Here is a 26,397-nt window from a genome sequence, read left to right as displayed (position 1 = left end):
TGAGTGAGGGAGCGCCGCAGTGTAGGAGAGGCGGTGAGGGAGCGCAACGGGCTGGAAATGACGCAGTGCGGCCACTGTTTACGCGGAAGTTTCAGGCCAAGTTTGATGCCCGTCCGGTGCCCGTCAGGTTGGAGCAGGGCCGGGGGTCGTGGGGAGGAGAGGGGGGGTGGGGAGGGAACGGGGGTCGTGGGGGCTCCGCAGCCGGCCCGCGGGGAGGGGGAGGGGGTGGAGATCCTGCCGCTGTTACTGGCACCGTTTTCGCCCCGGGCTGTGGCGGGTCGGGACCCAGGCGGCCGCTGTCCGGTGATTCCCTGCCGGCCGGGACCGGAGATGCGGCGGGTTCATTGCGCCCCTGACGCCGCCTCCCTGCCCGCTGCGCTGCTCTTCAGGCAGTCGCTCTCCCGGGGCAGTCCGAGGCAAAATAGGATACTATACTATAACACTATAGCTTGTTATAGGATCTTTGGTCAGAGGGCCGCCTCCCCCCATCGCCAACAACGTACTTTAAGAAGGAACTGCAGATGCTGGAAAATCGAAGGTACGCAAAAATGCTGGAGAAACTTAGCGGGTGCAGCAGCATCTATGGAGAGAAGGAGATAGGCAACCTTTCGGCCCGAAACGTTGCCTATCTCCTTCGCTCCATAGATGCTGCTGCACCCGCTGAGTTTCTCCAGCATTTTTGTGTACCGCCAACAATGTACAAATCTGGTCGAAAATGCAAACTAAATTCTGAATAATCCGATTGTTTTTTCTGCAGTGACCCTAAAATGTCACAGTGAGCATCGCTGTACGCATCGGGCTTTGCGGGAGGGACCAGATCTGATTATAGAGGATAGACTCAACATGCTGGAGTAACTCAGCGGGACAGGCAGCATCTCTGGAGAGAAGGGACGGGCCTCTCTGAATCTGAAGAAGGGTCTCGACCCGAGACGCCACCCATCCCTTCTCTCCAGAGATGCTGCCTGTCCCGCTGAGTTACTCCAGCATTTTGTGTCTATCTTCGGTGTAAACCAGCATCTGCAGTTCCTTCCTACACATTTAGTCCTTCCTACACATTAGACTAGACACATTCCTCGCACCCGTTGATCGACGAGTCCGAGAAGTGTGTCAGGTTATCAGGAGCACAATTTACACAAGGTACTAAATAGAGGAGTAACTCAGCGGGACAGGCAGCATCTCTGGAGAGAAGGAACGGGTGACGTTTCGGGTCGAGACCCTTCTTCATTTACACATTGACACACTTTCCTTTGTATCACTAAGAATTTCAAAGCGGAAAAGGAGTCCCCAGAGTTTCCTATTCTGACACCATTGTCAAGGAAATATCAATAACAAATGTTGCAAAGACACACCAGAAGCCAGTCCAGTCATTGAGATCACGGCTGATCTTTAGCCCCGGCGCCACTTTTCCGGACTCATCCCATTGAACAACAGATGTAATCTAGCATTTTATAAACAAGGCAGGGAGCAGCAGAGGAAAGACACGAGGTTTACGAGCAAGGCTGCGGTTGGAGTTGTAGAGCTAGTTGTTGCAGTCAAAGACAGCATGACCAAAATCACGAGAACGAACTTAAAAGCGGTTGGAAAACAGTTCCTTTTAGTTCCTGACGACGGGTGCTGTCTGAGCAGAGTTTGTACGTTCTCCCTGTGACCGCGTGGGTTTTTTCCTGGTGCTCCGGTTTCCTCCCACACTCCAAAGACTTGCAGGTTTGGAAGTTTATTTGCTTCTGTAAATCGTCTCTAGTGTATGGGATGCGAAAGTGGGATAACACAGTGTACGGGCGATCGAAGGTGGGAGTGGACTCGGTAGGAAGGGCAGCGAGGAAGGAAACTGAACTATCTGTCTGAAGAAGAGTCCCGACCCGAAACGCCCGGCGCCCTTCCATCTTTCTCCAGAGATGCTGCCTGACCCACTGGGTTACTCCAGCACTTTGTGTCTATCTTCGGTATATGCCAGCATCTGCTGTTCCTTCCCACACGTAAACTGAACTATTGGATGTAAACCGTCTGAGGTAGTTCATCTAGAAAATAAGTTGAGATGAAATACTATGGTTAGAATCATAGAAACGGAAAATAGGTGCAGGAGTAGGCCATTCGGCACTTCGAGCCACAACCGCCATTCAATATAATCATGGCTGATCATCCAAAATCACTACCCCGTTCCTGCTTTTTCCCCATATGTCCCTTGATTCCTTTATCCCTATGAGCTAAATTTAACTCTCTCTTGAAAACTTGAAATACAGTCAGTGGAGATAGTAGTGTCCTAACTAGTTTGATTATTAACTGGTGGAGAATCCAGTGAGACTAGAACACTACACCAGTCTTTATTGTGTAGGCTTGAAATGCAGATGCTGGTTTACACCGAAGATAGACACAAAATGCTGGAGTAACTCAGCGGGACAAGCAGCATCTCCGGAGAGAAGGAATGGGTGACATTTAGGGTCGAGCCCCTTCTTCAGACACAAATCATGTACCATTCTACATTTCTTTTGGCATTGTCCCCTTTGATCTGTGTTTACACACCATCTCTCTATGTCTCCCTCTCCCCTGACTCTCAGTCTGAAGAAGGGTCTCGACCCGAAACATCACCCATTCCTTCTCTCCAGAGATGCTGCCTGTCGGGCTGAGTTACTCCAGCATCTTTGGTGTCTGCACCCAGTTGTCGTCACTCAGTGCATGTAGGATTTGTGAGCTCAAGGGATTGGACAAATTGCCATTAGCTTTTACTTGCCAAGAGTTTCACTTACATTGAGACACCTTCATTTATGATCGCCCTTCAATACACAATTGTGGAGCAAACCTTTTCAGAGGAGTGGGACGTTCAGTTCCAATTTGATAACTTGGTTTTGTGGAATCTTTCTGTTTAAAGGGGCAACATGGAATCTGGTTCAATTGAAGAACGGGAATGCTTGCTACCAAACCTAAAGCCACGGCACAGGGAACTTCTACCTACACCATGTGGTCCAGTAAGTAGGATATATGTTTGCTACTTTGGTGCCATGGGAGAGCTCTGGGCTCACAAGCATAACTCAGCTTAAGGTTGAGGAAATCTTTGATTCTGACATGGTCATCCATGTTTCCAAATCCCGCCAGTTGATGCCTTTCCCAGCGAGGATCCATTGGTTGTTCAAACCCCCGGTCACTGGTTTGGTGCCACTTTAGTTCCGATCAATAAGATCAAAATGGATGATGCAAGCTGAATTTTAAACGTCTGTGTATGGAACAACATCTCCTTTCATCTATTGATGCTGCATTGTGTCTAGATTAGGAATCTTTACAGTGAAGAACGTAAGAAATAGAATCAGGGGTTTGTCACTTGGCCTTAAGCTTTGTATCTCATTCAGCAGGATTATGAGCCAGAGTGATACAGTGTGGAAACCTTCTGCCCAACTTGCCCACACTGGCCAACAATGTCCCAGCTACACTAGTCCCATTTGCCTGCGCTTGATCCATATCCCTCCAAACCTGTCCTATCCATGTACCTGTCTAAATGTTACTTAAATGATGGGACAGTCCCAGCCTCAACTACCTCCTCTGGCAGCTTGTTCCATACACCCACCACCCTTTGTGTGAAAAAGTTACCCCTCGGATTCCTATTAAATCTTTTCCCTTTCAACTTGAACTCTGGTCCTCGATTCCCCTACTCTGGGCAAGAGACTCTGCATCTACCCGATCTATTCCTCTCATGATTTTGTACACCTCTATAAGATCACCCCTCATCCTCCTGCACTCCATGGAATAGAGACCTAGCCTACTCAACCTCTCTCCCTATAGCTCACATCCTCGTCCTAATCGAATTGTGGTAACTTCTCCACAAACACTTCATTAATTTGACCTTCCCAATTTCCAGTGTTGCCCTCTCATGTGAGGGGCCTCTACATACTGCTTAAGAAAACTCTCCTGAACACTTTTGAGGAATTGCACCCCATTTAAACCCTTCACACTATAACTTCCCAGTCTATATTGGGAAAGATAAATTATATTGGGAAAATTATTATTGATCCGTCTTTTGATCACGTTCACTTTGCCACTCAGCTCTTGACTTCCTTTTTTCCCCTGAGTGTCCAAAGAAGCCCATGCCTGCATGCAGCAAGACGTGGGCAAAGTTCAGGCATAGCATGCTGTTGCAAGTGAGGCAGCATGTGAACTTCATGTCACAAATGTGCTTGGCAATGACCATCTCCAACAGGAAAGACTCCAACCCACCAACCCTTGACATTCAATGATGTCACCATCGCTGAGTCCCCATGCTGACAACATCCTGTGAGTCACCATTGACTAGACACTCAACTGGATCTGCCACAAAAATACTATGGCGACAGGTACCCTTCCGAGACTCTCTTTGTGAAACTCCATAACCTTTCCACCATCCACAAGGCATAACTCGGGCGACAAGGTGGAGCAGCAGTAGAGTTGCTGCCTTACAATGCCAGAGATCTGGTTCAATCCTGACTATAGGTGCTGTCTGCACGGAGTTTGTATGTTCTCCCAGTGACTGCAAGGGTTTTCTCTGGGTGCTCTGGTTTTCCCCCCACACTCCAAAGACTTGCAGCTTTGGAGGTTAATTAGCTTCTGTAAATCGCCTCTAGTGTGTAGGATGCGAAAGTGGGATAACAGTGTACGGACGATCGATGGTGGGAGTGGACTCGGTGGGAAGGGCAGTGAGGAAGCGTCATGGGCTCATGTTGTATTGGACTCAGCGGCCATTTCGCTTGTTTCATTTTACTGGAGTTTTATAAAGTAAATATTGTATCAAGAAGATAATTCAATGCCTGGTTTCCATCTCACTGTCTCATTTCGTTTCTTAGGTCAAGCAATGTTCAGAGCTCTCCTGGTTAGAGAAGATCTATGTCTCTGCGGCAATCCTGTCCCTCCTGACTGTGCTAGGTGCTAACATTGCAAGCTTTGTACGTCAGAACAAAACTGAAACTACTGACTTAGACAAGGAAGACGTAGCCATCTCGGTGATACAGCTCATTGGCATAGGTATGGTCCGTTCAGTTTCTGTACTGTTGGCGAATTACAACCTGACTAGAAATTGCTGTGATCCTATATTTTTTGGAATGTCGTTCTAGTGCAAATGTGCTTTATGTTGTCCCTCACCATAAATCCATCATGAGCAGAGGAGGTGGATGTGAGAGCCAGCCATTCGGCCCCTCTCTCCCATTCAACGGTCATGGCTCATCTTTAACATCAGCACTTCTTTCCTGCACTAATTCCAAATCTCTTAATATCTAAACTGTGAAAGAATCGACTTGAATATGCTCAGTGACTCTCTCGGGCAGAGAATTCAAAAAGTTCACCGCCCACTACGAAGATATTACTCCTTATCGCAGTCCTGAATGGCGATCACCTAGCTTGAGGGTGGGACCTCGATAAACGTTATCCTAATATTTGCCCTGTCAAACCTCAGAAGAGTTTTCTGCTATGTTCTGTCCCATTCATCATGTGGTCATGCCACATAGAGCGATGGAAAGTTTCCTCAGGGTGAAATATGTTGGCATCATTGACAGGTGAGGTACCTGAGGTTCGTTACTCTGAGCTTGTTCCATGACGGAGCATCAGATCTTCAGGTGTGGGAGGACGGTGCATGATAATTAGGTGGCGTTTTCCCTGACCTGATAACGTGAGAACTCATGGGCTTTGGAGCTAATATTAAGGATTCCAAGAACTCCTGGTGTGGAGCACTGTTCATCACTTTGTTGGGCCAGTCCTGGTGGTGGGATGGAATGATTCAAGGACAGAGATGGAGGAGGCTAGGGTACATCGTCATGTTAAGACATTCCTTGAACAGTCTGTGGAATGGCTCTTTCAGTTTAGACACTCATCGCCAGATATATTTGAGGAGGTTATTGAAATATCAGTTAAGCAGACTTCATCTTCAGGCACAGGTGAAGTTTCAGGTGACTGGAAGGATGGCTAATGTACAATTTGTTATGAAGGCCAGCAGGGAGAAGCCAGGGAATTACAAGCAAACTAAGGGGTGACACGGTGATGCAACTGTAGAGTTGCTGCCTTACTGTGCCAGGGACCTGGGTTCAATCCTGACAATGGGTGCTGAATTTATACGTTCTCCCTGTGATCACATGGGTTTTGTCCGGGTGCTCCGGTTTCCTCCCACACTCCAAAGACGTACAGGTTTGTAGGTTGATTGGCTTTGGTAAGCTGTAAAATTGTCCCTAGTGTGTGTGTGGATTAGTATATGGGATGATTGTTGGTTGGCATGGACCTCGGTGGGCCGAAGACCCTGTTGCTGTGCTGTATCTCCAAACTCTAAAGTGTAAAGGTCGACGAGTGGTGTGTAAATTACCGGAAGGGGATTCTGAGGGACAGGATCTACCAGCATTTGGATTGACATGGACTGATTAGATACAATCAGAATAACTTTTTGCATCAGAAATAGTGTCTCAGAAACGTGTTGGAGTTTTTTGAAGAGATATCCAAAATGTTTAATGAGGCGATTAATCGACGGGGTCAATCGAGGCACCTTTTTATAAATGCCTGGTTTCTCCTGTGCCTTATGGCCCTGTCCCACGGTACGAGTTCATTCCAAGAGCTCTCCCGGGTTTGCCCTGATTCGAACTTAGAGATTTACGATAATGGCCGCTTGTCGGTACTCGGGGCTCTCGTGGACATTTTTCTACATGTTGAAAAATCTTCACGAGTCTTCCCGAGCTTACCTGCCGTTAGCGAGTCTTCCCGAGTACCTGCCGTTAGCGTTACAAGCCGCTAAGAGACGTCCCCGAGCTCCGACGTACCCGCTAAGTTCATTCTCTGTGCTTACCACGAGTTTGATTTTTTTTTAAACTCGGGAGAGCTCTTGGAATGAACTCGTACTGTGGGACAGGGCCATTAGTCCGGGTGCTCATTACAGCTGGAAGGTGAGTATTTAGTAAATTACGTAACGACAATGAATGAACTTTCACCACGTGCTCACTGTGATCACAGTTAATGATTTCATGAATTAAACCTTATTAGCCCATTAGGAACAAGGCAGAGTTTTGTCTGTGGTCGGAGTCTACAGGGTGGAGATGTTCAGCTGGTGTTCACGTGTCTGATAGTTGTGGAAGAAAAGGAAAAGTAACTGGGTTACAGATTATGTTCAGTCCAGAGTGCGCTCACTCATTTCTTTTTACCAAAGATAATTTTAATCAATTATTTACAAGAATAATATTTACAATACAAAATAATACCCACCACCATGGCACAAAGTAAAACAAATATTCTTAAATATCAATATACTGAAAATTAAACAACTATATGCCAGAGGAGGTAGTTGAGGTGGGTATTATCGCAACGTTTAAGAGACATATAGACAGGTACATGGATAGGATAGGTTTAGAGGGATGTGGGCCAAATGCAGGCAGGTGGGACTAGTGTAGATAGAACATGTTGGTCGGTGTGGGCAAGTTGGGCCGAGGGGCCTGTTTCCAAGCTGAATGACTCTAAGACTCAACTGGAATTCAGATGGTTACAGTTTTTAAGATAGTTAAGGCAGCTGATAGACAGATAGATCAGTCTGAAGAAGGGTTCCGACCTGAAACACCTTCTGTCCATTCACTTCGAGTCATAGAGTGTTACAGCGTGGAAGCAGGCCCTTTGGCCCAACTTGTCCACATGTCCCAGCTACACAACTTCACAGATGCTGCCTGACCCACTGAGTTCCTCTAGCACTTTGTGTTTTGATAGACAGTGTAGATTGTCAAAGTCAAAGTCAAATTTATTCGTCACATGCACCCGAAGGTGCAGTGAAATGAATTTGCCAGCAGCGATACACTTAAAAAAGAACACACAGTACACAATAGAATTTAACACAAACATCCACCACAGCGTTCTTCACTGTGGTGGAAGGCAACAAAGTTCAGTCCTCCTCCCTTGTTCATCCGTGGTCGCTACTACGGACCGCCCGATGTACAGGCCCTCTCATCGGGATGATCGAAACTCCGATGTTGGGACGGTCGAACACACTCTGCGGCTTGGATTACCCTAATCGGCCACTTTCCTATCAGAGACCTTGTCTTCAGGATGTCCACGCCACGCCCGCGGCTAGAAGCTCCGCAGACCACAGCTCCACGATGCCAGTCACCAGGACAGCGATCGGAGCACTCCTTTCTGACCACCCCCAGCAAGGGTTTGCCTGCTCCGTGATGGAAAAAGTCCACGCTGCGCCCGCTGCTGAAGCTCTGGGCCCAACTCCGGGAAAGGCTGCTCCAATCCATGTTGTTAGGCCGCGAGGGAGGTGACATGGATAAAGTCGCCTCTCCGTCAAGGAGGTGACTGAAAGCGGTTTCCCCCTTTCCCCCCAACTACCCGCAGCACAAGACACACCAAGAGACACCGAAGCTAACATTAGACTCACCAAAAAAACATAAAGAGTCGAAATAATGAACACACTGTGGTAAACAATGGTAATATATAATCCGGTGATATTCTGATCACACTTTATATAATACTGTTAGGCATGATTTTATACACTTGGCATGACGTGAGCAGTCTGACCCTGCCTGACATCTTTTATCTGTTCACGCAATTGTATCAGAAATTTTTTCTGTGGAATAGTCACTGGACTTAACTCAACAAGGCATGTCGAATTCTGGATGGCCAAAACGCAGCTTGTGAGGCTGCTGTTGCAACGGAAATCTCCTTTAATTGTGTATCGGCATTAGCAGCGTCTAGAGTCCAGACACATTCTGGGTTCTTCATCAACAGACTGCACAAGGGGACAGCTTTCTGCCTGAACCCTTCAGTGTGAGTCCAGCGACAGCCACCTATATATACTGAGACTGTCTCAGAGCCTCTCTATCCCAGGGCAACAGCAAGCTACAGATAGTTTCTATAGTTTTTGTTGTGTTTTGTGCTGTTTCTGTCTGTGAGATTACTCTCCGTAAATACAATCCCTTCTGTCTCGAATTTAGACTGACATTCCTGAGCTAATGGCACAAACCAGAATCCATCGTTGATGGATGATACTTTAGTTTAGAGATACAGCGCAGAAACAGGCCCTTAGGCCCACCGAGTCTGCGCTGACCATCGATGCTTGTACACCAGCACTATTCTACACACAATGGACAATTTACAATCTTTACCAAAGCCAATTACCCTACAAACCTGTACATCTTTGGAGGGTGGGAGGAAAAGAGAGCACCCAGAGAAAACCCACGCGATCACAGAGTAAATGTGCAAACTCCGTACAGACAAAACTTGTAGTTAGGATCAAACCCGGGTAGGCAGCAACTCCAGCAACTGTCCATAAGGTGCCAGCACAATAACCTGGCCCTCAACACCAGCAAAACCAAGGACCTGATTGTGGACTTTGGAAGCGGTAGGATGGGGACCCACAGTCTTGTTTATATCAACGGGTCGATGGTTGAAAGGGTCAAGAGCTTCAAACTCCTGGGCGTGCACATCTCTGAAGATCTTTCCTGGTCCGAGAACACTGATGCAATTATTAAGAGAGCACATCAGTGCCTCTACTTCCTGAGAAGATTACGGAGAGTCGGTTTGTCAAGGAGGACTCTCTCTAACTTCTACAGGTGCACAGTAGAGAGCATGCTGACCGGTTGCATCGTGGCTTGGTTCGGCAACTTGAGCGCCCTGGAGAGGAAAAGACTACAAAAAGTAGTAAACACTGCCCAGTCCATCACCGGCTCTCACCTCCCTTCCATCGAGGGCATCTATCGCAGCCGCTGCCTCAAAAAGGCTGGCAGTATCATCAAGGACCCACACCATCCTGGCCACCCACTCATCTCCCTGCTACCTTCAGGTAGAAGGTACAGGAGCCTGAAGACTGCAATGACCAGGTTCAGGAATAGCTACTTCCCCACAGCCATCAGGCTATTAAACTTGGCTCGGACAAAACTCTGAACATTAATAGCCCATTATCTGTTATTTGCACTTTATCAGTTTATGTGTGTATATATTTATATAATGGTATATGGACACACGGATCTGTTTTGTAGTCAATGCCTACTATGTTCTGTTGTGCTGAAGCAAAGCAAGAATTTCATTGTCCTATCAGGGACACATGACAATAAACTCACTTGACTTGACTTGAGGAAGATTGAGTGAACTTTATTGCCTTCCATCACAGTGAGGAATGCTGATTACACGGTGATGGATGTTTATGTTAAACTCTATCGTGTATTGTGTTCTTTTTACTTGTATGGCTCTATGGAAACTTAAATATCACTGTACCCTAATTGGTGCATGTGGCAATAAATGTGAACTTGAACTTGAATTAGCACACCCTTCAAATCTACCACAAACGTGCTGGTCAGTCGCAAGCACTGACTGAAATAGCTCAATGTTCCTTTCTCGTGATAATTTTGTCCAGTTTCACCATAACTCATACAAAGGGTATGAAGAAAGGTCCCCATCGGAAACATTACCTATCCATATTTTCCAGGGATGTTGCCTGACCTGCTGAGTAACGCCAGTATTTTTGTGTCTTTTTTTGGTAAACCAGCATCTGCAATTTCCTTCTTCCTACACAGTACAAACCATTTCTGAACACAAAATAAATCAGTCTCCCATTTAGACTTGTTTCCTCATTATGCCTGATTCAAGGTTGCCCAATTGGGATGAGCATAGAGTCTTTCAAACTGCACTTCCTAAATTCGAGTAATGGGTGGAGAAGTTTCCATTCCAGGCAGGAAAAGCAGGGAATGTTATTTTACACACAAGGGATCTCCTTTCTTCTGATTTAGTTTATAGTTTACAGATACATCTTGGAAACAGACCCTTTGGCCTGACCATCAATCACCCATTCACACTAGTACTATGTTATCTCCCTCTCACGTCCACTCCCCACATGCTCGGAGCAATTTTACAGAGACCAATTAACCCCCAAACACGCACATCTTTGGGATGTCGGAGGAAACTAGTTTTCTCCATAAGGGGAGACGTCAAAGACATGCACCCATAGGAAACCCACGCGGTCACAGGGAGAATGTGGAAGCTCCACACAGACAGCACCCAAGGCCAGGATCAAACCTGGGTCTCTGGCGCTGTGCGGTAGCAGGTCTACCAGCTGCGCCTGCCTCCTACCCCACGTCTACTGCTGGCTGCCCGATGCAATCCCATCTCCTGTTATTAACTCATCCTACGGACACACCGGCAGTTGTCTTGATCAGTGGGGCAACATCACAAATAGCTGACCAGCGCCATTTAGGCTGGCACAATGTGTATGTGTGCCGTTCTCCAGCAACTGCTCAGGCTAAGATACTTGGGGTATCGTTCTTGAATATGCCCCCCACGACTGTCGCACAGTTGCAGGCAAAGTGGCTCATTCTCCCACAATTAAAGGTCCCATCTTTTATCTCCTCTGCCCCAGTCCTTTTATGTGCAAGGCTCATACACTGGAGAGAGAGGTCACTGCTCGGTGTGTGTCTGACCCCTGCATCTAGCCTCACACTGACTGTTCTGACACCGAGTGAACTGCTAATGCCCCCTGTACCCAGCCAGACAGGACATTTGCAATCACTCACTCAAACGTTTCCTCTACTGCCACTTCTGCCAGCAAACAGGAAGAAACTTAAAACTCTGAGTGTCTTCACAAAATGGAACTTGTGGTTAACTGGAACATCAGCATTTTTTGATTAACTCAGAGGGTCAGACAGCATCTCTGGAGAAAAGAAATAGGTGACATTATCGGGTCGGGACTCTGAAGAAGGGTCTCGACCCGACACCTCACCTATGCCTTTCCTCCAGAGATGCTGTCTGACCCGCTGAGTTACACCAGTTTTTGTGTGTCTTCGATTTAAACCAGCATATGCAGTTCCTTCCTACACAGCTATTTTTATTACATTGATTACACACAAACCCTAAGGTGATCATCAGATCCAAATTCCATTCATAAGATCCATAGTCTCCCAACTCATTAAAATCACCTACTCTAAGTTACTGAAACATTCAAACAAGCCTTTGTAAAACATGACAGTTCACAGTTTGTCCCGACCTGAAACGTCACCTATCCATGTTATCCAAAGCTGCCTGAGCCACTGTTACTCCAGTACTTTTTGTATATTTTAACACAGTTTTAGCTCACCAGCTTCTCATTTTCACCCTACAAACAGCCTTTATCATCCTTACTTTTTTGCATATCTTTCATTCATTATTCTTTATCTCTCTACATCATCTTCTATCTCTCTCCTTTCCCTTTCCCTTGACTTTCAGTCTGAAGAAGCGTCTCGACCCGAAACGTCACCCATTCCTTCTCTCCAGAGATGCTGCCTGTCCCGCTGAGTTGCTCCAGCTTTTTGTGTCTCTCTTTGGCTCATAGTTTTGCTGTCCATGATAAACTTGCACCTAGTCTCAACCAAACATTGTCCCAGCTCGCATCCAATGTTGACTGCTGATTAAAATGTGCCTGTTCCAATTGCTTCCTGATTGTCGCCTCTCCTCTCCCTAAGATCTCTGTGTGCTTGTGTTCCTGGCCTCCCGAAGATCCATTGAATTTTAATTGCAAGCCAGGTTGATTAAGATGCTTTATTAGTATGAGTGCTAATAATGAGTGGACTCTGGGACTAATGCACTGCCTCTCCCTCTCTCCCTCCAGTGTTCTGCATTTACTACGTGTTACGTGGGGTTCTGCAGGAGAATCAGCAGGAGCTGCTGGCGTTTATTCTGTCCATCTTGTTGCTTTTAGTCCGTTCTGTGGTGAACTTCATCGCAGCTGAACCCAAGGAGAAGAAAGCCATTGTGGTGAGTGTCGATGGTTCGAGATTTTTAAGGCCAAGTTTGACAGATCTTGATTAGTACGGGTGTCAGGGGTTGTGGGGAGAAGGCAGGAGAATGGGGTTGGGAGGGAAAGATAGATCGGCCATGATAGAATGGCGGAATAGACTTGATGGGCCAAATGACCTAATTCTCCTCCTAGAACGTATGAACTTCACTGCACGAACGGCTGTCACCTTGCCCCTCAGAGCGCCTGTTGCTTGCAGAACACACAACACTGTTTCCTTAGCTCCAGTGAAGCATGCTGTCTGGCGCGACTATCCACACCCCCGCAGATGCTGGAAATCTCAAATAAAAACTGAAATTGCTGGAAAAACTTAGCAGGTCAGGCGGCAGCTGCGGAGAGAGAAGCAGTTAAAGTGGGTAGCTTACATCTCCACCCTCCCCCTCTCCTTCCACCAACAATTCACTTCTTGTCAATCCTCTAACTTCACCATTCGCAACTCTCTAATTCTTTTGTCTCGCACATTGTGTGTGTTAATCTCTGGCCTTTGTCCAACAATCCTCCTATGAATCCCCCTTCCCCTCCCCCTCCCCCCCCCCCCCCCTCCGCCTGTGTTCACCCATGACCCTGCCACGCACTGTCCTGCCCCTCCACTCCTCCAGCTTTCCTTCTCCCCACCCATGCAATCTGTCTGAGGAAGGATCCCGACCCGAACCGTCATCTATCCAGGGATGCCATCTGACACTCTGTGTTACTCCAGCATTTTGTGCCTTTCGCCAGTAGAGGTCCCACAATATCAAAGCGGAAGCGGATGCCGTACAGAGGGAGTGCCCCCCTGTTGGAGGGTCAGTGCCAAGAGAGACTGCACGTCAGAGGGGTGGTGCAGAGCGGTCGGTAACCTAAATAATAAACCAATGTCAAAGCACAACCTACAAAATATTAGGCAGACAAAAATGCTGGAGAAACTCAGCGGGTGAGTTTCTCCAGCATTTTTGTCTTCCTTCGATTTTTCCAGCATCTGCAGTTCCTTCTTAAACCTACAAAATATTTCCACTTTTAATTTGACGTGTTGATAAATACTGGTGCACCAGTCTCCAGTGTTGGCACTTATGCAAGATCCTTCTCTAAATTTCAGAGCGTTTCACTAGTTTATGCAACTGCATCCTCCTTTGCAGGAAGGCACCTTGTTCCGTAGCTGTTAAATTAGTCTTCAGCAGTGCCAGTGTTTCCCTGCTGGTGTGGAAATCACATAACAATGGCTTGTTGATTTCATTTCTATGAATCAACATGAAAGGGATCGAGCAGAATCTCAAAGGTGCTGCCTGACCTGCTGAGTTACTCCAGCATTTTGTGTCTATCTTCGGTATAAACCAGCATCTGCAGTTCCTTCCTACACTGAATCTCAAAGAACTTTCCTCTCAGCTCACCCTTTAGTTTATGTCCCGTTTGCTGAGTGAGTGTTCAGAGTTCTGCATTCTCATGTTCTTTGTCAGTTAGATTTATAAATAATTCTGATAATGGAATTGGAAGCTCTGTGCGCATGTTTACCAAAGATACTTTGATGGGTTGCTTTGTAAGCAGTGTGAAGGCAGCATGAAACTACAAAGCGATGAATGGGTTGTGCAAGGTTGGCTGTCTGCCTGAAATAATTTCTTCAGTTTTAATGAGATCACCTCTTGTTCTTTAAAGTGAATACAACTCTAGTCTTCTCAATCTTTTTGCATTCGGTATGGGCACAACCCCAGAAACAGTTTGGTGAACCTGCACTACCAATCCCCCCCCCCCCCCCCCCAATGGCAGGTATATTCATTTCACAGAATCATACAGCGTGGACACAGCCCTTCGGCCCAACTTGCCCACACTGACCAACATGTCCCACCTACACTCATCCAACCCGCGTACATTTGAATGAGCAAAGCACAGATGGATGTAGAATTAATGTACACAAGTAGGATGGTCGCCATGGACATGGTGGGCCTGTTTCTTTGTGGTACAGTTCAATAATTCTTAATTTCTTAAACTCTTAATTTTGTACATTTATTTATTCTTCCTATGTGCACCTCCCCTGAACTGATCATGTGTTGTTCACTGCTCCTCTCACAGCCCCCGCCCTGAATTCTATCTCTCCCCCTCTCCACCTTATCTGCAACCTCCCTTTTGCCGAGAACATGTTTTATCTGCCGTTCTGCCCACTGATCATAGAGACATTACTGTTTCTCTTTAAACATATTCTGCCTGAAACGATGAGCGTCTCTCTATTGGAATCAGAAAAACCATGTTCAGAGTCTCCACAATTTCCTCATTTGCTTCCCTCATGGGGCCTGGACCAACATTTATTGTCCACTCTGGCCGCACGTGTGAAGGTCGGTTCTGTTGCTGTTGGAACTGCTGCAATTCTCTGCTGCAGACAACCCCACAGTGATGTTGGGCAGGGAGTTCCTGGTGTTAGATGCCGGAGATGCTTGTCAATATGAATTAGGGGAGTGGGCAAATTGCAGAAGAACCTGATCTCCGTCTCTTCCTTGACGGCACCAGCCTTGGGCTTGGGAGGTGCTGCTGGACTGGTCTGGTTGAGCATCTGCGATGCATTTTGCAGGTGGCGCACACAGGTGGTGGAGGGGATGAGTGTTCAGGATAGTGCATTGTGTGCTCAAGTTCATAAGTTGTAGGAGCAGAATATGGCAATTCAGCCCATCAAGTGTACACCGCCGTTTAATCATGGCTAATCTATCTTTCCCTCTCAACCCCATTCTGCCTTCTCCCCATAACCCTTGACTGGTCAAGAGTCTTGTCAATCTGCCCCTGAAAAATATCCATTGATGGCCTCCACAGCCGTCTGTGGCAATTAATTCCACAAATGCACCACCCTCTGACTAAAGAAATTCTTTCTTACCTCCTTTCTAAATGTACATCCTTTTATTTTGAGGCTATGGCTTCTGGTCCTAGACTCTCCCACTAGTGGAAATATCCTCATCACATTCATCTATCCAGGCCTTTCACTATTCCTTTTCTCCAGAGATGTTACCTGTCCCGCTGAGTTACTCCAGCTTTTTGTGTCTATCTTCGGTTTAAACCAGCATCTGCAGTTCCTTCCTACAGCCTTGCACCGATTGTCCCGACTTCGCCTGGTGTGTTTCAGATCCGGTTTGCGTGCATTGTAGCGTTCGGAGTGTTCCTGATGGCAGCGAGCCTCTCCTACCTGATCAAGAGACCCAACTTCATGGCGTTCCGCGTGGGCGGGGCCCTGGAGAGCTTCCAGTCCCACTACCTCACCCTGAACCTCTGCTTTTCTCTGGTGACCTTCGACCTTCAAGCTCAGGTGACGTTGGGAACAACCACATTCGTGCATCGCGGCAGCACATGCTTATTTGCTGGGTCGTTTGTTGATTCCCTGAATACCACACCTCCCCTCACTGACCCTCCTGCAGTAGGGTCTGGCCCCCGAACATAAAGTCTCCTATCAACTGCTACAGATCCGCCCCCATTGATGGGTCTGGAGTCAAGCCAGACCAGGGTAGGTTGGCCGACTTCATCCCCTGAAGGACATGGTGGACCAGGTGGGTTTGTTCAGCAAGTCAGTGGGTTCATGTTAACCATGACTGTAGTTTGGTTTAGAGATACAGCATGGAAACAGGCCCTTCAGCCCACCGAGTTCATGCCAACCATCTACTAGTTCTTTTGATCCCATCTTCTCATCCACTCCCTATACACTAGGAGGTACTTTACAGAGGCTAATTACCCTACGGACCCACATGTATTTAGGATGTGGGAGGAAGCTGAGATATCCAGAGGAAACCTACGTGGTCACAGGGAGAATGTACAGGCACTACACAGACAGCACCCAATGTCAGGATTGAACCTGGGACTCTGGTTCTGTGAGGCAGTGGCTCCACTAGCTGCTCCACTTTGACGCATGCCCGTGTCGACAATGACAGGTGTTTTTTTAATTCCGTGTCTGTGAGCGTAAACAATTGCATATGTTTGCGTGTGTGTAGTGTGTGTGTGCGTGTGCGCTTGAATGCACATTATATACAGTATGTGTATTACTACATCTGTGTGCACACGCATGTGACTCGGTGTGCGTAAATATGCACACGCTGGATTGTGTATGCTGTGGGCGTGTGAGTGAGTGAGAGTGAGTGTGAGTGAGTGAGTGTGAGCGAGAGTTAGTGAGTGAGTGTGAGCGAGAGTTAGTGAGTGAGTGTGAGTTAGTGAGTGAGTGTGAGCGAGAGTTAGTGAGTGAGTGTGAGTTAGTGAGTGTGAGTGAGTGACAGTGAGTGAGAGTGTGTGTGAGAGTTAGTGAGTCAGAGTTAGTGAGTGAGAGTGAGTGAGTGTGAGTGAGCGCGTGTGAATGAGTGTGAGAGAGTATGACTGTGAGTGAGTGAGTGTGAATGAGTGAGTGTGAGTGAGTGTGTGAGGGAGTGAGTGAGTGAATGAGTGTGAGTGTGTGGCTGGTTATCTTGTACCCTGGAATAAGCTTGATGGTGCTTCCTAGTGGCAGTGACTGGCACCTCTTGTTGGGGCACTGTTCTCCTCACCCAGTAGTAGCGAGTACTGTGGACGCCGTGGAGACTTTCTGACTGAAACGCAACCCGTGCAGCCTCGCTAACCGTGCTCACTTCTCCCCTGCAGCTCTGCCTGTGTGTTCTCCTGATGGCAGGAGCCCCTCAGCTTTCCCTGCTGCATGCCATCATCCTGGGAGTGGGCATCTTCTGGGCACTCTTCAAAGCTGTAATCGGCCTCGTAGCTGTAAGTACCAAGATTCAACGGTCTGTTGTTCCTAAAGCATCTTTCACATAGAACAGTACAGCACAAGAACGTGCCTGGCGGCCCACGGTGTTTGTGCCGAACCTGATGCAAAGTTAAACCTCAGTGTGAACATGATCAATACCCCTTCATTCCCTGCATTTAGCACGTGCCCATGTAAAAGCCTCTTATATGCCACCACCACCACTCCTGGCAGCATCTTCCAGGCACCAACCAAACTGCGTTAAAAAAAAAATCCCCACACATCACCTTTAAACCTTTCTCCTCCACCTTAAAGCTATGCCCTCTAGTCTTTGTATTTTCACCCTGGGAAAAACATTCTGTCTGTCTACCCCATCTATGCCCCTCATAATTTTACAAACTCCTATCAGGTCTCCTCTCAGCTCTACATCACCTGGCATCACCCAGGGAAGGGCTTCTCAAAGAGCAATCAATCTCCGCACAGCAGGCTCCCGCAGTCAGAAGGAAGTCAGGAATGTTAGGACCCCTCACAACGTTAGACCTCCCCCCCCCCCCCCATGACAGACCCAGACCACCACAATGGAGTGAGAGACCACCATCCACCTGGATGGACCATCACCTGTCAACAGTGCAAGCGGTCCCAGGGTGGGGCGAGGGTCCCTCCTCCCAACCCCCCCCCCCCCCCTCAAGATGGACATCTCCACCCCCCCTCTCCCCTCAAGACCCCCCCTCCCTGACCTCAACCCCCCCCCCCCCCCCTTCCTGGACAGTGCGAGCGAACCCCTTCGATTCCTCCCTCTGAACAGTGTGAGACCCCCTACCCGAACAGAGCAAGAGAATCTGAGACCCTACCCCCACCCCCCTCCCCCAGATGAAGTGAGGACCAGGTCCCTCGCTCTGTCCAGGCGGGGAGAGGGGAATCTCACTCTCCCCTGAGCCTTGACAGCAGCCGGGAATGAAATAAACCTGGAATCAGAGGCAGCCACAGTTGTGGTGGCCGTGAGACTATATGGTGGTCGTGGACCCCACCGCCACTCCCTTTCCAGGAAGGAGCCCAGCCCCACGTGTGACTTCAGGCCCACAGCACGGCCCAAGTGAGAGACTCAGTGGCACCGTAACGTACCTTCACCACTACAGCCATTCCAGGGCGCAGCTCCCTCTGGTCCTCCGGGGGGCGTGGGTGGGCAAAAAATGCTAGCCTTGCACAGACGATCAGATCCCGAATGTTTTTACAACATCAAGTTTTTACAACAACAAGCAGTGGATCAGTGACCCAGGTTCGATCCTGACTACAGGTGCTGTCTGTATGCAGTTTGCACATCCACGCTGTGACCATGCGGGTTTTCTCCAGGTGCTGCGGTTTCCTCCCACATCCCAAAGACCTGCAGGTTTGTAGGTCAATTGGCTTCTGTAAATTTCCCCTAATGTGTAGGCCACAGGAGTAGGGTGACATGGAGGTAATGAATTGTGCGATCAATGGTCAGCATGGACTCGGTGTCCAAAGAGCCTGTATCCATGATTATCTCTAAAATCTAAACATCACGTCCCCGGAGAAGTGGAATAGCAGAACATGGCACTGCTGTTGCCATTCTAAAGTTATTGCAAAGCAGAGTGCCGGGAATACTGACAATGCTGGATGTCAGTGTTACCCTGTGCTCTAAAACTAGTGAGAACTTGGTTGCCAAATGCTGACTTCAGTGTTACTTCCCACTGAGCATCAACATTCTGGGTTCTGGCAATCGTTTCAATTCCTCCTTTTACCGTCCTATTTTTAGTTTAACTGAAAATGCATTATTTTTCTGGAACTCAAACGTGAATAATTGCCAAATTGCCAAAATGAGATAATCGTCAACTGAGATATCATAATACAAGGCTTCTCGAACCGAAATAAGCAGCATGTTCACCTGCTATGGAATGGCTCCAGCCTGCATGGTGATTTCTCTCTATTCTTGGACACAGTTGGTTAGTAAGTTAGCATATGACACCAGGGTTGCTGGTCGCAGACTGTCAGGAAGGCTGTTGCTGTACATGAGCAGGATATAGATCCGCTACAGAAATGGGCAGAAAAATGGCAGATGGAGTTTAATCCAAGCAAGTGTGAGGTGTTGCACTTTGGGAGGTCAGATATAAAGGGAAATATACAATTAATGGTCGGACACTTAACAGGATTGATGTACAGAGGGATCTTGGGGTCCAAGTCTATAACTCCCTGAAAATGGCAACACAAGCAGATAGAGTGGTAAAGAATGCGTATGGTATGCTTCCCTTCATAGGTCAGGGCATTGACTACACGAGTCAGGAAATCATGATGCAGCTTTATGGGACATTGGTCACCCAGGTTTAGAGTATTGTGTGCAAGTCTGGCCACCCAAATACAGAAAGGGTGTGGAGACTTTGGAAAGGGTGCAGTGGAGGTTTACCAGAGTGATGCCTGGATTAGGGAATATTAGCTACTGGGAAAGGTTGAACAGACTTGGATTGTTTTCTCTGGAACACCAGAGGTTGAGGGGAGACCTGATAGAAGTGCCCTTTTCCCAGGATGGAGATGTCACATATGAGAGTGCGTAGCTTTAAGCTGAGTAGGCAAAGTTTGAAGGGGCTAAGCAGAGTGTAAAAAACGCATTTCTCCCTACGACTGGGTGATATCATACGATGAGCCACTGCTATATCCACTCTAAGGGCGTCAGAATCAGAGAGATTCAGGGTGGAGGGTGGCATTCTGTCATAAAGGGATTATCAGACTGACCCCACTCCCAGGCACTGATCGGGACGTCACAGCTCTCAAAGTCACAAAGCCATCCAAGTTATCTACTATCCCTCCAAGGGCCAGTGGTCATGTCTGGCAGCTTGGTGATAGGATGGGCCCTTAGTAACAGGCTCTGCCTGCTAACCATGAACCCAGGAGACTGGGGCTGGGGAGGAGAGTCCACAGGAGCATTCAGTTGTCAGAGCCCTGGGTGAGCTGGTGCATGGACAGTGGCAGTGATGTTGGGACGTGTGAAGGGTAGCAGTGGGGGGCTGGATCCAGGAGCCTGTGGGCAAGTCTTGGCACAGAGGCAGGTCCTGGCTCAAATACTGGAGTGTTTCACCAGAGCTGATCTGTGGCTGGTGGACCTGGTGGCTGAGAATGACGTGTGCGTGTGCGTGTGCGTGTGCGTGTGTGTGTGCGTGTGTGTGTGTGTGTGTGTGTGTGTGTGTGTGTGTGTGTGTGTGAGAATGTGTGTGAGTGTGCGCGTGCAAGAGTGTGCGTGTGGTCTCTCTCCTGTCTCAGTGATGATTCTCTGTACTGTCTGAAGCCAGGTTGTTTCCTCATTACAGATCCTAAAGGAGAAGAAGCCTCTTGTGTGGATGTTCTTGGTGCAGAACCTCCCAGAGCTGGTCTACCTGGGCTATCTCATCTACCTGGTGAGTAGGAGCCGGTCAACGCCTGTGTTAATTATTTTCAGGCTGTAGGTTTTTCAAGGGATCGCTGAGTGTTAACAGCTCAGGGCATTAGATACACGACACATTGGATTTCTGCAGGAGGGGGATTAGCATTTGAAGTTGATGACAGTGTTGATGAAATGCTGTCTGTAACGTTGGGGTCGGCCCGCAGTGTAAAGCTTCCATTAATCACGGGGATGTCACTGGAATTTTTTTTGGCAGAAGTGAAGCAGGGAGGGGAGTCTGAGTTCACCTCGCACCCCACCCCCACCCCCACCCCCCTGCCCCTCAATCCTGTGCCACAACTGATTGTGAATATTGTTTACGTGCGACATAGCTTCATTTAGTTGCTCCTAGTTAATGCCTACAATTAATGATTTAAAAAAGCAGCTACCAATGATCTTTTACTTTAGTTTAGAGATACAGCATGGAAACAGGCCCTTCAGCCCACTGAGTCCGTGCTGACCAACGATCGCCCATACACTAGTTCTATGTTATCCCAGTTTTGCATCCTACACACTAATGGCAATTTACAGGAAGCCAATTAACCTACAAACACGTCCGGGTCTCTGGCGCTGTAAGGCAGCAACTCTTCCACTGTGCCATTGTGCTGCCCGATTTAGGTCTATTTAGATTTAATTTTAACAATTCACCCAGCATAACTTGCCATTTGCAAGGGAGAATTCCAGATTCCTCCTTGGAATTGTGTTGGTGCGTGGGATTGGGAAAAACCTATCATCCTCAACAGTTACCAGGGAAATGAATGGAGAGGCTGATATCTGTCGTTGTTTAAATCTTAATATTGAGTTTTCCCTGCGATCTCCTGTATGTTAATGTATCTTCTCTTGTTCCATGGTGTCTGTGTAGATTAGCAGAGTGTGGATATATGAACGAACCTACGTTCTTGAAGCAGGCGCAGTAACGGGCATCCTGATCTCTCTCACCATCAAGGTTGGCCTGTTGGTCTCCATGGTCAGGATCTCCCACTGCTTTGGTCAGGGTCTCCACGAGAGAAGTAAGTGGGCATCAGGTGTTGATGTGGAGGGACATGAGGGGGTGGTGGGGCGTGAGGGATGAGCGGGGTGGGGAATGGGGGGCATAAGGGATGGGGGCAAGAGGGGTGGTGTAGGGGGCGAGGGGTGAGGAATGGGGAGATGAGGTGTGATAGTGCAAATACCTGCCCTAACCCACATCAGCTCATCCTCCTGCCCTATCTCATGTCTAGGCCCATTCACCTTGCCTAGACACCGGGTTGTGTTGGGATTGTCCCTCACAGTTGTGCGCCCCGGGATGAATATGTCCTTACATTAAGGTGTGCCTTTGCTCAGGAATCCTCACAGCAAGGTTGAATTCCTGCAGTGACCAGCTATGCCATGGGGTGTGAGGCTCAATTGCAGCCAGTCCCATCCTTTGCTATCTTGTATTGATCACGAAGGAATGCCCCCAGTGACAACTTCATACACTGGCTTAGTCTGCACACAACTTCCACCAGCTTCTAGTGTGTCCCAGCCTGTGTAGTCATATTAGAATGCAGGAAAGACAGCAGCCAAAGCCTGCGCAATCAGCTGCCACACGCATGTTTAATTAATAATAATAATGGATGGGATTTATATAGCGCCTTTCTAATACTCAAGGCGCTTTACATCGCATTATTCATTCACTCCTCAGTCACACTCGGTGGTGGTAAGCTACTTCTGTAGCCACAGCTGCCCTGGGGCAGACTGACGGAAGCGTGGCTGCCAATCTGCGCCTACGGCCCCTCCGACCACCACCAATCACTCACACACATTCACACACAGGCAAAGGTGGGTGAAGTGTCTTGCCCAAGGACACAACGACAGTATGCACTCCAAGCGGGATTCGAACCGGCTACCTTCCGGTTGCCAGCCGAACACTTATTATTGCATTTAAAATAAATCTGTGGGATTCTGCATATGCCAGAGAGATAGGCAGAAGCTTAAAGGCACTTCTTAGAGGTGTAACACCCTCCCCTCCTTCCACTGCTCCCCCCCTCCTGTCCACCCTCCCTCCCACCCGCGCCCCTCAGTCCAGCTCACCATGGCAATGCAACCCCCCGTCCCCTCCTCCCACAGCGCAATGAACCCACCACTACACTACAACATTCCTACCGTCTGCCACTGGAGCAACTACATAGATTTGTGCTCAGGACCCAATAATGAGACCCAAATCCCCAACCTCCCAGGTGTGTTTGCTGCCCTTTGAACCACAGCCGATGCCTGCTGACTCTAGCATGTTGTGGCCCAGTCCACGGGTTAATTTCACAGGTTGGTCTATTTGGTCTTGAACCCCACTCTCATTAACACTTACCCTGTTTGCCCGTCTTCCCCAGTGTTCGCTGTGCCTGGCACACGTCCCTAGGCCGAGACGTCTCCAAAGGTAAGGCTCTTCCCCCTCTCTCGTGATTTCCCTCATCTTTACTGGTGAAACTCTGTTTCAATGTTCCCAATGTTGGGCGAGTCCAGAACTAAGGGGCCACAGTCTTAGAATAAAGGGGAGGTCATTTAAGACTGAGGTGAGAAAAAACCTTTTCACCCGGAGAGTTGTGAATTTATGGAATTCCCTGCCACAGAGGGCAGTGGAGGCCAAATCACTGGATGGCTTTAAGAGAGTTAGGTAGAGCTCTAGGGGCTAGTGGAGTCAAGGGATATGGGGAGAAGGCAGGCATGGGTTATTGATAGGGGATGATCAGCCATGGTCACAATGAATGGCGATGCTGGCTCAAAGGGCCGAATGGCCTCCTCCTGCACCTATTTTCTCTGTTTCCAAGTGTCTGCACATGGTCAGGTATACTGGAGTGCAGGTACATAGTTCCTTGAAAGTGGCATCACAGGTAGATAGGGTGCTCAAAAAGGCTTTTGTTACATTGGCCTTCATAAGAGTATTGGACAAGACCCCACAGAACATTGATGTCCATAGCTTCCTGGAAATGGCAATGTACGTGGACAGGGTGGTAAAGAAGGTGATGGCATACTTGCTTTCATCGGTCGGGGTGCTGAGTATAAAGGGGAGGAAGTGATGTTGCAGCTGTACTATACTTTGGTTAGGCCACGTGTTGTTGGCATTTGCCGCACTACAGGAAGGATGATGAGGCTTTGAGAAGGTTTCATCAGAGGTTGACCAGGATGTTGCCTGGATTGCAGAGTTGCCCCATCTCTTTTATCCTCCCCCTTTTCCCTCCCCTCTGTCCCCTTCCACTCATATCCCTCCCAATGGCTTTACACCACTTCTCTTCTCACCCGACACCCTCTTGTTTCCTTTTCACCGCTAACTTCAGTCATTTGCTTCACCCGTCCGCAAGTCAAGACTCCCCTACCTCTACCCACCTAACCAGGTCTTGTCTCACCCCCACCTCTTGTCAGCTCCCTCCCCTGTCCATCAGCCTGAAGAAGGGTGCTGACCAAAATATCGCCTGCCCATTCCCTCCCCAGTTGCTGCCTGACCCGCTGAATTCCTCGAGAGGACGGAACTGTGGCAGAGCAGTAGAGTTGCTGCCTTACAGCACCAGAGACCCAGGTTCGATCCCGACTATAGGTGCTGCCTGTACGGAGTTTGCATGCTCTCCCTGTGACCGGGTTTCTCTCACATTATTACAAAGATGTGTGGGTTTATAGGTTAATTGGCTTCTGTATATAGAAAGGACTAGTGTATAAGCGATCGTTAGTCGGCATTAACTGTGGGCTGAAGGGCCTGTTTCCACACTGTACCTCTAAACTAAACTAAGTAGAGGAGTTTGTACTCGGGACTGGTGACCTGCAGGGTTCCTCAGGAGGAGGAACATCAAATGGAGCAAGAGGGAAGTCTGAGGCATCATCAAAATGGGCGAACGCTGAACGGTCGGGACAATTTACAGAAGCCAATTAACCCACACATCTTTGTAATGTGTGAGGAAACCAGGGCACCCGGAGATAATCCACACAGTCACAGGCAGAACATGCAAACTCCGTACAGACAGCACCCATAGTCAGGTTCCAACCTGGTCTCTGGCGCTGTGAGGCAGCAATTCTGAAAGGTATTTTCTCTCGCCAGGTTCCTGACTCGTTTCCCAAGGACGCAACCTTGCCTGCACATCCCTTCCACGCCTTGTGAAATGTATCAGATCTGCACCAGGACCTGGGTGTGACATGATGAGCTGTGGGCTGTGGGCTGTGTACCCGTGTGGAGCAGCAGGACCAGACGGGAGAGCACAGCACCCACCAGCCACGTCACAGCTCCATGACCGAGGCCAAGAGGACTGAACATCCACGTCAATGGTCGGTTTTATACAGCGATCACTCAGGGTGCTGAGTCATTTATTTTTATATCTCTAATCTTTCTAAAATAATGTTTGGAACTAAGACTTTTAAATAATCTCACTGGTTAGTTGTGCCAACTGGGTTATTACAGAAGATGTGCTTTGTACAAACGGGCAGGTCGATATTTTCCTGGCTTTGACTCGCACTGTCTTGCACAATGATGCTTCTAGGAGTGGCAACTTCTGATTGTTGACGCAGTTTGAATCGGAATAAATCAGCGGTGGCCACTGACATGCGCCAGGTCAAATGATGGAGCGTGGAACCAGGTTGACATTCCAGGTCACAAACGCAACAATTCCCGTGAATTATAAGTTGTACGGAATAAATACCCACCACAGTGGCCATACCTTGCAGAGACGTCACAATGCTGAGGAAGGGTCCCAACAGGAAATGTCTCTATTGCATCTCCGTCCTCCACTTCCTTGCTGCACAATGCAGTGTCCAGATATCTGGTTGGGGGTGGGGTGGGGTGGGATGGCCAGTGACGTCTGAGAGTCGGGCAGTGGGAGGTATGGTCTCAGCAGAAGGCTGTGCAACTACAAATCCACTCTATGAAGGCCAGTAGACCATTCACCTTCACCCCCCCCCCCCCTACCGTGCCTGCAAACTGCCTCTTATTGACTGATCTTGTGCCCTTATCCCTTTCCCAGTCAATTCCCGTTAGAATGGGAAGCTGGCTTCCTGGAAAAGTTACCTTCGTTCCTATCGTGCTGCATCTGCCCATTCCCTCAACCTGTTCACAACTCCAAGGAGCAGAATCAGGCCATTCGGCCCATAAAGTCTACTCCGCCATTCAATCATGGCTGATCTATCTCTCCCTTCTAACCCAATTCTCAGCATAACCTCTGACATCCGTATTATTCAAGAATCTATCTATCTCTGCCTTAAATATATCCACTGACTTGGCCTCCACAGCCTTCTGTGGCAAAGAATTCCACAGATTCACCACCCTCTGACTGAAGAAATAGATGTGAGAGGCAACTCATGCAGTCACAGGAAGAACTTAAACCCTCTACACTGCCAGCCCCAGGGGTTGGGATGCTTCTTCTTGCGTATGGCGTGCACAGCCTAAAGTTGTAGGACAACTTGTTCTATTTGATCTTATTTGATTGTGCACGCCGGGTTGATTGCATTCGTCGAAACAGGGCGGAACACGTGATGGTTGGAATCTTCCATCCCGGGGGTTGGGATTGACCCCAGATCTGTGGCGCTACGAGGCAGTGGCCCAACTCTTGACATCAGGCTAGAGCCCGGTGG

General features: G+C 48.3%; 1 protein-coding gene across 1 annotated transcript; it reads left to right on the top strand.

Moving 5' to 3' along the window:
• Positions 1–25,951, top strand: LOC116990392. Its single transcript, XM_033048004.1, has 10 exons — positions 1–127; positions 2,867–2,963; positions 4,806–4,983; positions 12,554–12,699; positions 15,816–15,995; positions 17,309–17,425; positions 20,723–20,809; positions 21,695–21,842; positions 23,178–23,224; positions 24,875–25,951. The coding sequence occupies exons 2-9, from the start codon at positions 2,874–2,876 to the stop codon at positions 23,204–23,206; spliced, it is 975 nt and encodes a 324-aa protein (XP_032903895.1). The 5' UTR covers positions 1–127; positions 2,867–2,873; the 3' UTR covers positions 23,207–23,224; positions 24,875–25,951.
• Positions 25,952–26,397: the final 446 nt, after the last annotated feature.

The sequence above is a fragment of the Amblyraja radiata genome, chromosome 31 (assembly GCF_010909765.2).
Source record: "Amblyraja radiata isolate CabotCenter1 chromosome 31, sAmbRad1.1.pri, whole genome shotgun sequence".
Classification (NCBI taxonomy): domain Eukaryota; kingdom Metazoa; phylum Chordata; class Chondrichthyes; order Rajiformes; family Rajidae; genus Amblyraja; species Amblyraja radiata.
The sequence above is the reverse complement of the archived record's forward strand: the minus strand, read 5'-3'. Positions and strand labels throughout refer to the sequence as shown.

Coding starts and splice junctions, on each gene's coding strand:
- LOC116990392 (XM_033048004.1), top strand. CDS start 2,874: ATGGAATCTGGTTCAATTGAAGAACGGGAATGCTTGCTACCAAACCTA. Junction 4,984..12,553: donor GATACAGCTCATTGGCATAG/GTATGGTCCGTT, acceptor CTCTCCCTCCAG/TGTTCTGCATTTACTACGTG. Junction 15,996..17,308: donor CCTTCGACCTTCAAGCTCAG/GTGACGTTGGGA, acceptor TCTCCCCTGCAG/CTCTGCCTGTGTGTTCTCCT.